The 14,467-nt window shown below is 35.9% G+C and overlaps 1 protein-coding gene across 1 annotated transcript; it reads left to right on the top strand.

Moving 5' to 3' along the window:
- The first annotated feature begins 675 nt into the window (after positions 1 to 675).
- On the top strand, positions 676 to 2,062 carry LOC131599421 (acidic endochitinase-like). The gene has a single exon (XM_058871775.1). It carries the CDS (start codon positions 792 to 794, stop codon positions 1,785 to 1,787), a length of 996 nt encoding a protein of 331 aa, XP_058727758.1. The 5' UTR covers positions 676 to 791; the 3' UTR covers positions 1,788 to 2,062.
- Positions 2,063 to 14,467: the final 12,405 nt, after the last annotated feature.

Raw genomic sequence — 14,467 nt, 5'->3', positions numbered from 1 at the left:
CCGAAATGCTGTTTTCGGGAATGCATTTCCGAAATAAGACAAATTTTGAAAAAAAAAAGGCACTTTCGAAGATGCATCTCCGAAGACACTTTTTTCTTGCATTTCAGAAATGCATTTCCAAAATCAAGGGTATATGTGATTTTTCACAGAGGTGACCTAGAAGGTTGGAAGGTGAGCAAAGAATTTTCTAATTATAAATATATAAAATTAAGATATGTTACACCTTTTAATCAAATAATTATTTTAGTTAGGGTTCATGATGAAAATCATTCCTACAATTCATCAATAACTGATATTGGTTAATCACTTCATTAAAATTATTTAAAAAATCATGTTTCAAAGTGATACTACGTAACTTTTTCTTTATCATTTAAAAACTCAACGAAAATGCGGAGCATAAACTATTATTGCATGTGAACGTCTCTATTGCCGACTCGAAGCTAGGGACCAAACGTGAGTAAAATCTTTTTTGGATAAGTGCAAAACCTAAATATCACTCTTAAGAATTTAGAATAACCAATCAAAGTACCACATGTGTTCACTTTATCCTCATTTTTGCCACACGTCCAAACGTGATTGACCCAAAATTCTACTCGATGTACTGAAGTTGAATTTTAAGAGTTTAAAAATATTTACCAGTATGTATTTATTTTGATAGTATGTCGGCCGGTTTTTTTATGATAAGGTAACACGTTTTTTAAAACTTTGCACAACCTTAGCATAAGAACTCTATAAAAGGGTTAATCAATGGATCTACAGTAATCATCCCAGCTAAACACAAAAAGCACATTATGAGTTCCAAAATGCAAACACTGATCCTTTTGTTAGTCTTAACAATATCCTCATTCACTGTCAAAGCATCATCAAGTGATGATGCCGGCATTGCCATCTACTGGGGTCAAAACAATGGAGATGGCACACTGTCATCAACATGTGACACTGGTAACTACAAGATTGTGCTCTTAGCTTTCCTCAATGTCTTTGGATCAGGAAGACCTCCAAGTTGGAACTTTGCCGGTCATTGCGGTGACTGGAGTCCATGCACAAAACTCGAACCCGAAATAACATATTGTCAACAAAAGGGCATCAAAGTTTTACTTTCCCTTGGAGGTGCTATTGGACCCTACTCTCTTAGCTCACCAAATGATGCTAAAGAAGTTAGTGATTATCTCTATGCTAACTTCCTTAGTGGTCGATTGGGTCCACTTGGACGTGTTACCTTAGACGGTATTGATTTTGATATTGAAGGAGGTACAAATCTTTATTGGGATGACCTTGCTAGAAATCTTGACAACATAAGACAACAAAACAGGTACTTTTACTTGTCTGCTGCCCCACAATGTTTTCTACCAGATTACTATCTAGACAAAGCTATCAGAACTGGCTTGTTTGATTATATATTTGTTCAATTCTACAACAACCCTCCATGTCAGTTTGATAGTGCGAGATCTGATGCTACATTGCTGTTACGATCATGGCATGATTGGACATCGTTGGTTCTACCAAATAATACTGTTTTCTTGGGATTACCAGCATCACCTAGTGCAGCTCCAAGTGGTGGTTATATAACACCAGACGAACTCATTACTAAGGTTCTTCCTTTCATTAAAGATACTCCAAATTATGGAGGAGTTATGCTTTGGGACAGGTTTAATGATGTTACAAATGATTACAGCAATCGGATAAAAAAGTATGTTCAAAAATCTGCTCTTCGATTTGTGACACAAGTTTCCGAAGCAATAGCCGAATCTGTCTCGGCAGCTTTGAATGCCGTGTTACAGAATTAAACAATAATGAATGTATGTGTAATGAATAAGAGTGAACTTTGATCCTCTACAGCCAACTTTATGATGGCTGTATACCAGAATAAGAGAGAAAAATGTCGATACTTATTATGTTTAAGTATCTTTAGACATGTCATCCATCTATCCATCTAGTTACTCTTTGATTTTCTTGGTGTTCATGTAACCTAAGGGAACCAAAGCATCTTATCCTATCTTATTATGTTTATGTATTAAATTTGGCTTTGATATTTAAATAATCTTCACTTACGTGTTTCCAACTTATGTTCTTATTAGTCTATGTAATTCACACTATTGAGATGCTAGGCAAAAGCAATTTAGTTAAATTCAGCTTTTGCATGCTTTTTAAGATGGAACAAACAATATTAAAAATATCAATAACCGTATCATAAGTTGTAGTTGTTTTTTGTGTTGATTTATCATTTCTGTTCAAACAAATACAACGGTTAATTATACTATAGTGTCAAAGTCAAGTTAAATTCATTATTATTAATACAATAATGTTAACTTATGCATGTTAAAAAATTATAGATAGAAAGTTTGTGTTAAAAAAATAATTAAAAAAAAATAATTATAGACTTATAATAAAATTATTACACAATTTTTAAAATAAAGTTTCTATATTCAACACAAACTTTATATTTCATAGTTTATTAATATGTGGCTTTAAGATACAAGTTTGCGTTACCTTTATACACGCACGAGCTATTCTGGCATTAAGTCCAATTTGATTTGAATCAGACTTTACCCCTGTATCGAATCAGACAATTTTTCATATTTTTTTTACTAGCTTTGTGTGAATTGATTCAAATCAGGATTTACACTTGATTTGAATCATGAGATCTTTGATTCGAATTAGAGTTTGTTCTTGATTTGAATCAAATGAAAAATGAGTTACATTTTTTCTTTCTTATTCCACTTCACTTGCTCATTTAACTCAAATCACGAATTGTTCTTGATTCAAATCTAACTAACTTTTTCCATCCATTTTTGTGTTTAATCACAAGCACATATAAAATCATGTTGTCATAATTTTTTTTTTCAAATCATAGTTTCGTAATCAACATTATAATTTTTTATGAAACTAACACCATCTCACTTTTGAAAAGTTCAAAACCCTTGCAACGAACACTACAACACGGAACAGCTTTCACAGCGCTTTTTTTGGCCTTTAACAGCGCTTTAAAGCGCTGCCATAGCCAGCGCTGGCGTAGGCTACGAAAGCGCTTTCAAAAGCGCTCTGGTAGACCCCCCCTTTAAGAGCGCTTTCCTGGAAAAAGCGCTCTGGTAGGACCCCCTATTAGAGCGCTTTCCTGGAAAAAGCGCTCTGGTAGATCCCCCTTTAAGAGCGCTTCTTAGTAAAAGCGCTGGCAAAGACCAGTAAAAAAGCAAAAAAAATTAAAAAATTACGCAGCATACAAAAGCGCTTTTGGAAAGCGCTCTGGTAGGCCCCCCTATGAGAGCGCTTTTTCCAGAAAAAGCGCTCTCATAGGGGGGCCTACCAGAGCGCTTTCCAAAAGCGCTTTTGTATGCTGCGTAATTTTTTAATTTTTTTTGCTTTTTTACTGGTCTTTGCCAGCGCTTTTACTAAGAAGCGCTCTAGTATGTGGACCTTTAAGAGCGCTTTTTAGAAGCGCTGTAGTTGCTAAATGAGGTATTTTTATGTGCAGCCTATAATTTAATCCTCCCAGTCGACCTGTAATGTTTTCGACCTGTAATATTTTCGACCTGTAATATATTTTCGACCTGTAATATATTTTCGACTATATTATTTCAGCCATCAGTAAGACAATATATATACTAATATATACCATTATAATATCCAAAATTATATATATACATCATTACAAAATTATATATATACATCATTACAAAATCAACAATATTATAGTTCAAATCTGCATGAAAAATAGCTTAATATAAAATTGACACAATTCCTCTTTGATTTCTTCTAACTTTAGCTTCGAGTACCCAGCAGCACGGAATTCGTCAAGGTACTATAAAACAAAAACATAATATGAATAATATATTTAGGTAAATGTAATAAATTATATGAAATTATCTTAAGTTATAACTTTATACCGTGGGAGGAATCTCTAATTGATTCGCCTGAATGATTTCTTTCATAAACCTCAATACAAAGTATCCGCAGTCTGAACTGTTACGCTGTAGCGGACACTACATAGAAAAACAAATAAGATTCTATATAAGTTGTCTTGTTTTACCAAGTAGCATAAATATTATAAGCAAATTTGTGAAAAGTAATGTACCTGCACTTCGATCCAGGTGATGTTGTTTGATTTAGTCCGGGATACCTGTGCGTCCCGTTGACTACGGAATACTTGTATTGATCTAATTAACAAATATATAAAAGCATATGTTTAGATCAATCCCACAAATAAGTAAATATATAAATATACACGAATATATATTTAGAACGATCCTACTTACAAATCAACGATTTCCTTCATGGCCGGATAATTGGTCCATTCACCCTTTACCGAATTCAGATAATACACGACTTCCCTTATCGGGTTGATAGCAAGCAGCAACCAGTGTGCTCTATAAATTAAAACAATAGGTTATATGAAAATATTGCTATACACTAAAGAAACAGAGATTAGATGAATAAAGAATGAGAAACTAACCCTACTGGTCGGGTATTATACGCCCAAAGATGCAGACATTCTGTATTGCCGGTGGACATGAATCTATCGACTAAGCGCTGTCTAACAGATTCCGGATCCGAAACAATTTCCATTCCGCTGCAATGGGCGGAAGACACGAACCGGAATCTGTTAGACAATGCAGTCCCGCGCAACACTCTGTCATACAACAACCTTAAATAAAAACATAATAAACATTAGATTCTTTTCATTGAAAAGTGTAAATAAATTATATTGTGGGACTAATTAAATAATATATCGGATGAGTGAATATTACCGGATGTATGAATGCATATTACTGACGCCTAGTTGATCTTGGTTAAAAATCTCTTGCAAGTCATCAATTGTAATATGTGACTTGAACTCAATACCGAAGACACTTTCATCCATATCGATTTCCCGTAAAGCACCATCCTTCATATCGGACATATCAACCATTGTTGCGAGTGTCGCCCGGTATCGAGGCACAAAAGCACCGCCTTTTCTTGCCGCTTGCTTCGGAGGACCACTGGGTGGTACGCTACGAACCTGCTGCGTCACTTGTTGTGACTCCCGAGCGGATGCCTAAAAATCATATAAGTTAGGTAAAATATAAAATCATGCATATTTTGATTCAGATTATATATTAACACTTTAAATGTACCTCTTTTAGCGATGCAACAGACTCCTCCTCCTGTAAAATCCCTTTACCCTTAATTGCGGGTTTTATAGGAGCAGTCTAAAAATAAAATGTAAAACATAATTAATAAACGGTTTAGAATTGACATTCGAAAACTAAATGATTCATAATCGTTTTCAATTTACCTCATCACTAATGGTAATGAGCTCCGAGGGCCATGCAACAAACGATCCTATTGCATCTCGCAGCAATGTCGTCTCTGAGACCATGTCAGGTACCGGTAGAATCGCATCACGATCTAATACAACATCCACCGATACTTTCAGGTGTCCATCCGGGAGCGGTCTGTGGTGAAGTAAATCTCCCGAAGTGTTGTGCACTTTTCCCTTGCCAACTAGTCGATAACTCGGTTCCGATAAGTATAGTTGGCAAGATGAAATGCCCTAAACCAATAGTAAATATAAAGTCATTATCATTAATAAAATAGAACAATTTAAAAGGAAAAAAAATTATAATTACCTCGGGAAATTTCCTTTGATAGTTGATACTAGCCTTATCACTAGTTTCTTTCACCGATGAAGTGTTGCATTTTTCTCTCATATACGCCTCTTTATCTCTTTGCAATTCAGAGACTTGTGCTTGCAATTCCGCCAACTTTTGCAACACTTCTTCATTTGAAGGATTTCTTCTCCTAGGACTCTTGTAAAAAGAGGTTGGAGTCACACCATGACCCTTACCCCTCACCCGACCGGGATACTCGGGAGCATCTAGTACTCTACTAAGTACGCTCTCCTCACCGGTGGATGCCGATTGCGACAAGGTCTCCTGTAATTCATTTACATTTAAATAATTATTAGTGGAGATAAAAAGTCATTTATATATTAAAAAACATTTGATTTAATTAAAGACATAGTATTATACTTACACATTCAGTATAAACTCTCTGAACATCGGGATCGACAGCGTGATTCTTGCCCACACGAGCTTCCTTCCACAACACATGTACAGGAAGTGAAGCTTCCTCACTTTTAGTCTCCTCCAACTATGCATTGACACAAACGATAAAATCGTCAATTAAAACATGCACATGTAGACAATTAATTAAATCGAATTTCTATTTACTTACAATTTTATCCTCTAAGCGTGCATATCCCAAACGCCCTTTTTTGTATGGATACGCGGGTTTGGATGCTCTCTCCCTATTCGTGGCACTCTTTTTCTGAAAAGCTTCATCTCTTTGCTTTACAAACTCAGCCCAATCTGCTTCATCAATGAAGGTCGCATACTTTGTTGGCCGTCCCGGTGCATTTTCAAGAAATTTTCCATCTTTATCCTTAAGATAGGTGTTTGTCAAAAAACTTTTCCACCCTCTATATCTCTTGCCGGCCAAACTAAGTATGTAGCTTTTACGTTCATCTGGTATCTCAAAAGTCCTCTGCAAAAAAACGTACGCATAGTGTGTTAGTATAAATAATTTAAACAATTTATCGTCAAGATAATAACAACAATTAACCATATATGATATATACCTGAAGCTCTTCCCAAATCGCTTGTTTTTTCTCCTCCAATTCTAAATTTTTCGTTTTCGATTTCCAGGTAGCTATGGAGACCGGAATATGCATACGGACAAGTGTACCAATATAACTTGTCAACTTTGCAGAATTAGGACCAATTGGTTGTTTATCAGAATTCCATTCCAATCGGTACACTAATCCTTGGTCTCTATGTCGTATGATACTCCTCATAATAGTGATGCCTCGTGCAACCTCTTTTGCTTCAGTATCAGGTGGAGCATTTGTATCCGAAGCAACTCTTTCTTGTGAGTTTTCTTGTAAGTTTTCAGGTGGGTTTTCAGGTGGAGCATCTCTATCTGAAGCCATTGAACCTGTATCAAACAAACTAAAGCACATTAGTACACTATTAATAAGCTAACAATCTATACAAGTCAAATGGAAGTCAAACCATGCATGTACAAGTAAATCGGAAACGAAATCGGTACAAATCAAAATAAGCGTAAAAAAGAAAGTTATCGGAATTGAACGAAATTTACATGGCTATGGTAAAACGTCGCCACGGACTCAAAAACAAAGTCGGTTTTCCGAAATTCAGACCCTAAGCCCGACTTTTGATTACGGGCAGAAGCAAAACCGATAAAAAAATAGTCCCGAAATGTAAAGATAAGTGCATGAGCAGCTCCGGAATCGTCAAAATAGTATAGTTACATGTAAAGAAGTCAACAAGCGGATACATGGTTCAAAAGTTATGTACAAAACGAGAATATGCACCAAATTGAATAAAACAAATTAGTCGGACTATGTATACTATTACCTTTATCACTAACGTCTCTTTCTTTTCTTGGTAGGTTTGTGTACTACGCGTCTCTTAACAATGCGGACGGTTGGATTGATCCAAATACCCTCATTATGATCATTTCTAATACAAGATTCATTCTCATTTTGATCGTTTCTTGTACAAGATTCAATGCCAACACCAATATCACCTTGATCTTCAATTTTTTCATCAACTATTTTGTTAGATAAAAGCACTATAGACCATTTCGTACTTGTCGGATCATTGACATAGAACACTTGTTTAGCTTGAGAGGCTAGAATGAAAGGCTCATCTTTGTACCCTACCCTATTGAGATCCACTTGCAAAAATCCTGACTTATCCATTCGTACGCCACTATTATTTTCAACCCACTTGCAACCAAATACAGGAATCTGAAACTTCGCGTAATCAAACACCAAAATGCGCTCGATAACCCCAAAATATGACAAATTTGCAAATTTCGGATTTAAGTCATTCGCACTTGATATGTGCATAGCTTCAGCTACCAAGGTTACACCACTATTTTGCATAGTACTTTTATCATCCTGTTCTTTGGTATAAAATGTGTATCCATTAATTGCGTATGCGCTATAAGAAAGTACAATTACAGATGGACCATAGGCTAAACATCTCAACCTTTCTGTTACTGAAGCAGGATCTGAACGATACTTTGAATAAATATGATCTCTAAACCACGGTATGAAACTTCGATTGTGCTCTCGTACTATCCAGTTCTCATTTCTATTTGGATTTAAATCTCGGAGAACAACTTTGTGCATTTCAACAAACGGCTCAACCTCAATCTCATTGTGCAGAACATACAAGTGCACTTGATCCCGTTCGACCATTGATACTGTCACAACTTTATTTCCAATTAGCCTTTTTCCTTCTTTTTTTTCGACAATATGAGATTTGGGGAGTCCAATTGATTGAACATTTGACAGATATTCAGTACAAAACTCAACCGCTTCTTCAGCAACGTATCGCTCGGCAATACAACCCTCCGGTCGACTTCTGTTTTTCACGTACCCTTTTAATATTTTCATATAACGTTCAGCAGGGTACATCCATCTCATATAAGCTGGTCCGCACAGTTGTGTCTCTTTCACAAGATGAACGACTAGATGAACCATTATGTCAAAAAACGAGGGAGGAAAATACATTTCAAGATCACATAAAGTAACAACTATCTCATTTTGCAATGTTGGTAAGATCGCGGGATCGACCACCTTACTGCAAATAGACCTGAAGAAGAAACACAGCTTAGTTATTGCGCTTCTTACTTTTTCTGGCAGAATAGAACGTATACCTATTGGTAAAAAATGTTCCATTATAACATGGCAATCATGCGTCTTCAAACTCTTTAACTTGAGGTCTTTCATGGACACAAGTCTTCTAATATCTGAAGAGTAGCCTTCTGGAACTTTTACTTCACTGAGGAACTTACACAATGTTTTCTTCTCCTTTCTAGATAGAGTGTAAACAGCAGGTGGCAAATATGTTCGTCTTCCTTTCGTCACGGGCGCCAATTCAGTTCTCATCCCCATGTTTACCATGTCATTCCTTATGTTAACGCCATCCTTAGACTTTCCTTGTATATTGAGTAGCGTACCTATAACGCTGTCAAATACATTTTTTTCAATATGCATAACATCCAGGAAATGTCTTACGTACAACGACTTCCAATATGGAAGTTCAAAGAAAATTGACTTCTTCTTCCACCCACCCTTGACAATTGAATGTGCAAAAGGCTTGCCAAACTGAGTGCTCACATCTTTCACCTTTTCAAAAATTTGATCACCTGACAAAAAAGGCGGGGCTGTACGATGTTCGGCCTCTCCATTGAATGCTTTTCTCCACCCACGGTAGTGATGATTAGAATTTAAGAATCTACGATGGCCGAGAAAGACATTCTTCTGACAAAGCGCCAATCGTGTCGTATCGGTTTCATCTTCACAAACAGGACACGCCTTTTGACCCTTGTTGCTGTACCCGGATAGATTTCCGTATGCTGGAAAATCATTAATTGTTCCAAACAACATCGCCCTCAAGTTGAAACTTTCTTTCCTATACCCATCGTAAACCTCCACACCTCTCTCCCACAAAAACTTTAAATCTTCGATTAAGGGTGCCAAGTATACGTCTATGTCATTCCCTGGTTGTTTAGGCCCAGAAATTAGCATAGATAACATCATGTACTTACGCTTCATACATAGCCACGGAGGTAAGTTATAAATCATAAGAATCACAGGCCATGTGCTATGCGAGATACTTTGAATACCATGCGGGTTCATTCCATCAGTAGACAATGACAACCGAAGGTTTCTTGCTTCTTTTCCAAATTCAGGATATTCAGTATCAACTTTACTCCATTGTGGTGAGTCTGCCGGATGTCGCAACTTTCCATCAATAATTCTTTCATCTGCATGCCAAGTCAAGTGTCTTGAATCGGTCTCACTACGATACATGCGTCTAAATCTCGGAATTATAGGAAAATACCATAAGACTTTAGCAGGAGACAACTTTTTCTTATATCGAGGGGCACCACATTTAGGACACTCATTCAACGCTGCATACTCGTTTCGAAACAAAACGCAATCGTTTGGACATGCGTGTATCTTATCATAGCTCATTCCAATAGAAGACAACATCTTTTTGGCTTCATACGTTCGATTGGGAAGAACATTATCCTCTGGTAGCATATCTTTCATAAGGGCTAATAACTCTGTGAAACTTTTATCCGACCATCCATTGTCCGCCTTTAAGTTGTACAACTTTAACACCGCAGACAATCTTGTGAATTTTGAACAACCATCATACAACGGTTTCTCTGCATCGCTTACCAACCTCTCAAACATTTTGGGACAATCCGCTAGATCTTCTTCCAGCGCTTCTGCAATCTCTTCGACTCGATCACAATCGTATGTGTCTGTGCAATCGTCGTTTGAAGCATACTTCCTATTACACCTCGACCCAGCATTCCCGGTACTTTTCTCACCATGCATTGTCCAACATGTATAACTTCTATCAATTCCAAACCGTAGTAAATGAGATCCCAACTGATTCCCGTCAACCTTACCCCCGGCATAACAGCAACCCAAGCAAGGACACGGCATTCGAAGCGGGTCTTTGGAGTTCGCAACCGCAAACTCAACAAATTCCCATACCCCTTTCTCGTACTCTTTCGACAATCGGTTTGAATTCATCCATGTCTTATCCATGTCTTAATTAAGCTAAACAAATGCTTCTTGGTTTCTCTATCAGGTACTAAGGAATTCTGTCAAGATAATAAATAGCTATCATCATAATAGAATACCTAATCAGAAAACCTAATCAGAATACCCGAATTCTTAAAGAAGACATTACCTTATTTCAAGGTAATATAAGTCCACAAACCAAAAAATTGGTTGAGAGACACTAAATTGATATTAAATAGAACCATAAACAATAAACTATAAGCAGAAAATAACAAACTATAAGCAAGAAGAAAGGGATAGTAACCTGAGTTAGACTTGATGTGGGAGATGGGTAGGTTTGAATCGGCGTTGTACAAGTAGAAACCAGAGACTTCAAAGTAACTGTAAAATTAAACACACACACCATGCGGTTAAATACACCACTACTAACAAATATCAAAATAAACCCAATCTAGAACTCAATTATTTAAAATGATATGAAATCAATTATCAATTAGCTAGTAACTACAAACAAGAGAAAGAACAGATGCATACATGTGTACCACGGCTTGTTCAACATACATTGGTTCGTAAATGAGAGGCTAGTTCATTAGTCCTAACAATTAACCTCAACTAACAGTCTAACTTTATAACTAACTTACAACATAACCACCAGTAGGATTAAGTGATAACTAACGGTCTTTTTAAAATAGAATCTTAATTTATTTTCATACATTACTTTTAATATGAAATGAAATAAATATCGAATTAGTAATGCTTTGAGATTATAAGAAATCAAATTAGACAAAATACATATTATCACTTTCAAATATATATGCATTTATACAATTAAACAAACTTTAGTAACAAAGGTCTCCATTTTTCAAAACTCTACTCCTTTTAAGAAATGAAAGAATCCTCACTCATATTTTAGAATCAAGTAAAACCATAAAACATTAAAGTGAACGTAGTTTCTCTTAATAATCATTTGGTGTAGACAAGTTATTAACCCTCAATTGAACTACCCATTACAATTCAAATAACTCAATGATATGACAAAGAAGAAATTATGCAGCAAGTAGTTCATGCTTTCATAATATACTATAGCTTTCATTTCATATCATATACTATAGCTTTCATTTCATGCTTTCATTTCAAACAACCCATTATAATTAAAAACGAAAATGGCACTAATGTGTTCTATTCTTGACAAATGTGTTTGCAATTTAGATATAAAAATATCAAAGTTCTGTTTTTAGCTAAAATAATGGCACTAATGTGTTCTATTCTTGAAAAATTGTGTTCTTCAGCACAACACATTCAGTACCCAACAACAAAGCAACAAGAAATTGTGTTCATGGATTATAACCTATTAAGAAACATAGCCAGTCGAACAAAAACAATTAAAAATAAAGCAAAAGAAAACAAGGTGACATACATGAAGATGAAGATGACGGCGGCGGTGGAGGCGAGATGCTACACGGCGGCGGCGGCGGTGAAGAACTTTGAGTTGTGGGAGACAAAGTGGGGGAGACGAAGTGGAAGAAAAAAGATGGGGGAGACAAAATGGGTTTTCTGGGTTTTCTGGGCAAGTTAGCGTCAATGGGAGAAAAAAGATGAATTAGGGATTCTGAACGCGTAATATCAAATTTTAGTAATAAGGCTACTAAAGCGCTTCTGGAAAGCGCTCTCATAGCCTGGTCTATACCAGCGCTTTTGACAAAAAGCGCTCTCATTAAACACCCCTACCAGAGCGCTTTTGAAAAGCGCTTTCGTTCCCCCCACGTTCCCCCCACCTACCAGAGCGCTTTTGTAAAGCGCTTTCGTACCCCCCACCTACCAGAGCGCTTTTGAAAAGCGCTCTCATAACCCACCCCTACCAGAGCGCTTCTTAAAAGCGCTTTCATACCCCCCCACTATTAGAGCGCTTTTTTAGCGTGTTTTTTAATTTTGTCTTTAGCGAAGCCTATGCCAGCGCTTTTCCTAAAAGCGCTTTCGTAGGGGTGCTGCTAAAAGCCAAATTTGGCGTAGTGGAATTTCTTTCATTGCCAACCTCTATTTGATTCCAGATCTTAATAATGAGAGCTTTGTAATTGATTGAGGGGGACGTCTCTTGAAACTAATAATTCTTGAAGACTTGGTTGAGATTTTTAGGTAGCTTGCAAGATTGAGGTTGTTGTCATTGGTGCTGATAAATTTCAGTGAATAGAAGGAGTTTCTTCTCTCTTGATTACCTTGGTAGTGACTGTGTGGAAGGCTATAGATGTAACACCCCATTTCTACCCGGCAAATATATATAAATCAGAGTTTTTCAAAATTTCTCAATAAACAAATGAGGCGTCACATAATCAAAACAAAACAAATCACCTCATCGCATAAAGCGGATACATAGCACCTTTGAAATAGAATAACTTATTTTATTAAAACACAGCGGAATCACTTAAGAATGTATTCAATAAAATATCTTCAGTTAACTTAACATTTTGTCCAACCAAAATGATACAATTAAATAGCAACATCAATAATAGTATAAATCGTTCCCCCCAGAGTGCTACGTATCAGAGCGACAACCGACTCGAGTAACGACAACTAAATCTTCATACTTGAATACCTGCACGTTACCAATATAAAGGCAACGGCGAAACAAGAGAAAAGGGTGAGATATCAAATCGTATAAGTGGGCATATGATAAATTGCATGCTAGGATTCAGACATATAAAATCATCACATCACAAGTATCAATAGCTACTATACACATCATACTTCTACAGTTCATTAATCTCACATACTTTTCATCACACAACGAGTCATAATCATGTAAATAGTATCATCTAATAAATTTCACATATTCAAGTAAGCACAAAATTCAATAGTATAATACTCAAAAGATTCAATACTATTATCCCAAATATATACACAATCCATCATTATCACATATTCACACGTTTAACCAATTATATATCAAAACATCACCAATTTCAATTATCACATCTCATGTACACATGACAATCACATAAATGCATATATTCAAACATCACTTAACCTCAATGTGACTCAATGCAAGACATGTGACTCTATGCATGTGGTACCCAATGTGGACCCAAAGTTCCACCGCTTCCGATTCATATAGAATCTAGCCACGCTTCAGATCCGGACAAGACCAAAGCCACCAAATGTAAACATATAGTTTACCGCTTTCCGAATTCACTCTAGAATCCAAGCCCCGCTTTTGTTTCAAAGCAAACCACCTTTGTTTCAAGGCACACCATGACATGAATGCATGTACAATGTTGACAAACATATGCAATTAAGATCATCTCTACCATCTTAATATTTAGCATATCACAATAATTCAACTCGATGAATTATCCACCAATTGTACACAACATTCACAACACATACATATCATTCACATATAAAAGGTCAATTAATCAATTACGATTCACAAAATCCAATTAACACTAGTAACCATACTATCTCATGTTAATTCTCATTTTGCCAATTATATATGAACATACACATTTAAAATCAAGCAATTAATCATTAAAATTAATGCTATCCAACTACCCACAGAGAATCAATATCAAAACAACATCATTGACATAATAATATATATTTCTCAACATACATATTCAAGTCAAAACACAATTACGGATAAATTCTCAAAATATCGTAATTTACCGACAAACCAAATAGTTAATCTAATTCCAAATTATATTCTAATCAATTAAACACATTGAAATTAATTCAACTATTAATTTAATCAACCAATTAATAATCACACTATATTAATTTAATTCACTTCTATTTCTACTCCATTTCCAATTTCTAGCATTCTATTGCTCAAAACCATTTTTATTGAAAAGAATATCA

The sequence above is a fragment of the Vicia villosa genome, linkage group LG4, assembly GCF_029867415.1.
Source record: "Vicia villosa cultivar HV-30 ecotype Madison, WI linkage group LG4, Vvil1.0, whole genome shotgun sequence".
Classification (NCBI taxonomy): domain Eukaryota; kingdom Viridiplantae; phylum Streptophyta; class Magnoliopsida; order Fabales; family Fabaceae; genus Vicia; species Vicia villosa.
The sequence above is the reverse complement of the archived record's forward strand: the minus strand, read 5'-3'. Positions and strand labels throughout refer to the sequence as shown.

Coding starts and splice junctions, on each gene's coding strand:
- LOC131599421 (XM_058871775.1), top strand. CDS start 792: ATGAGTTCCAAAATGCAAACACTGATCCTTTTGTTAGTCTTAACAATA.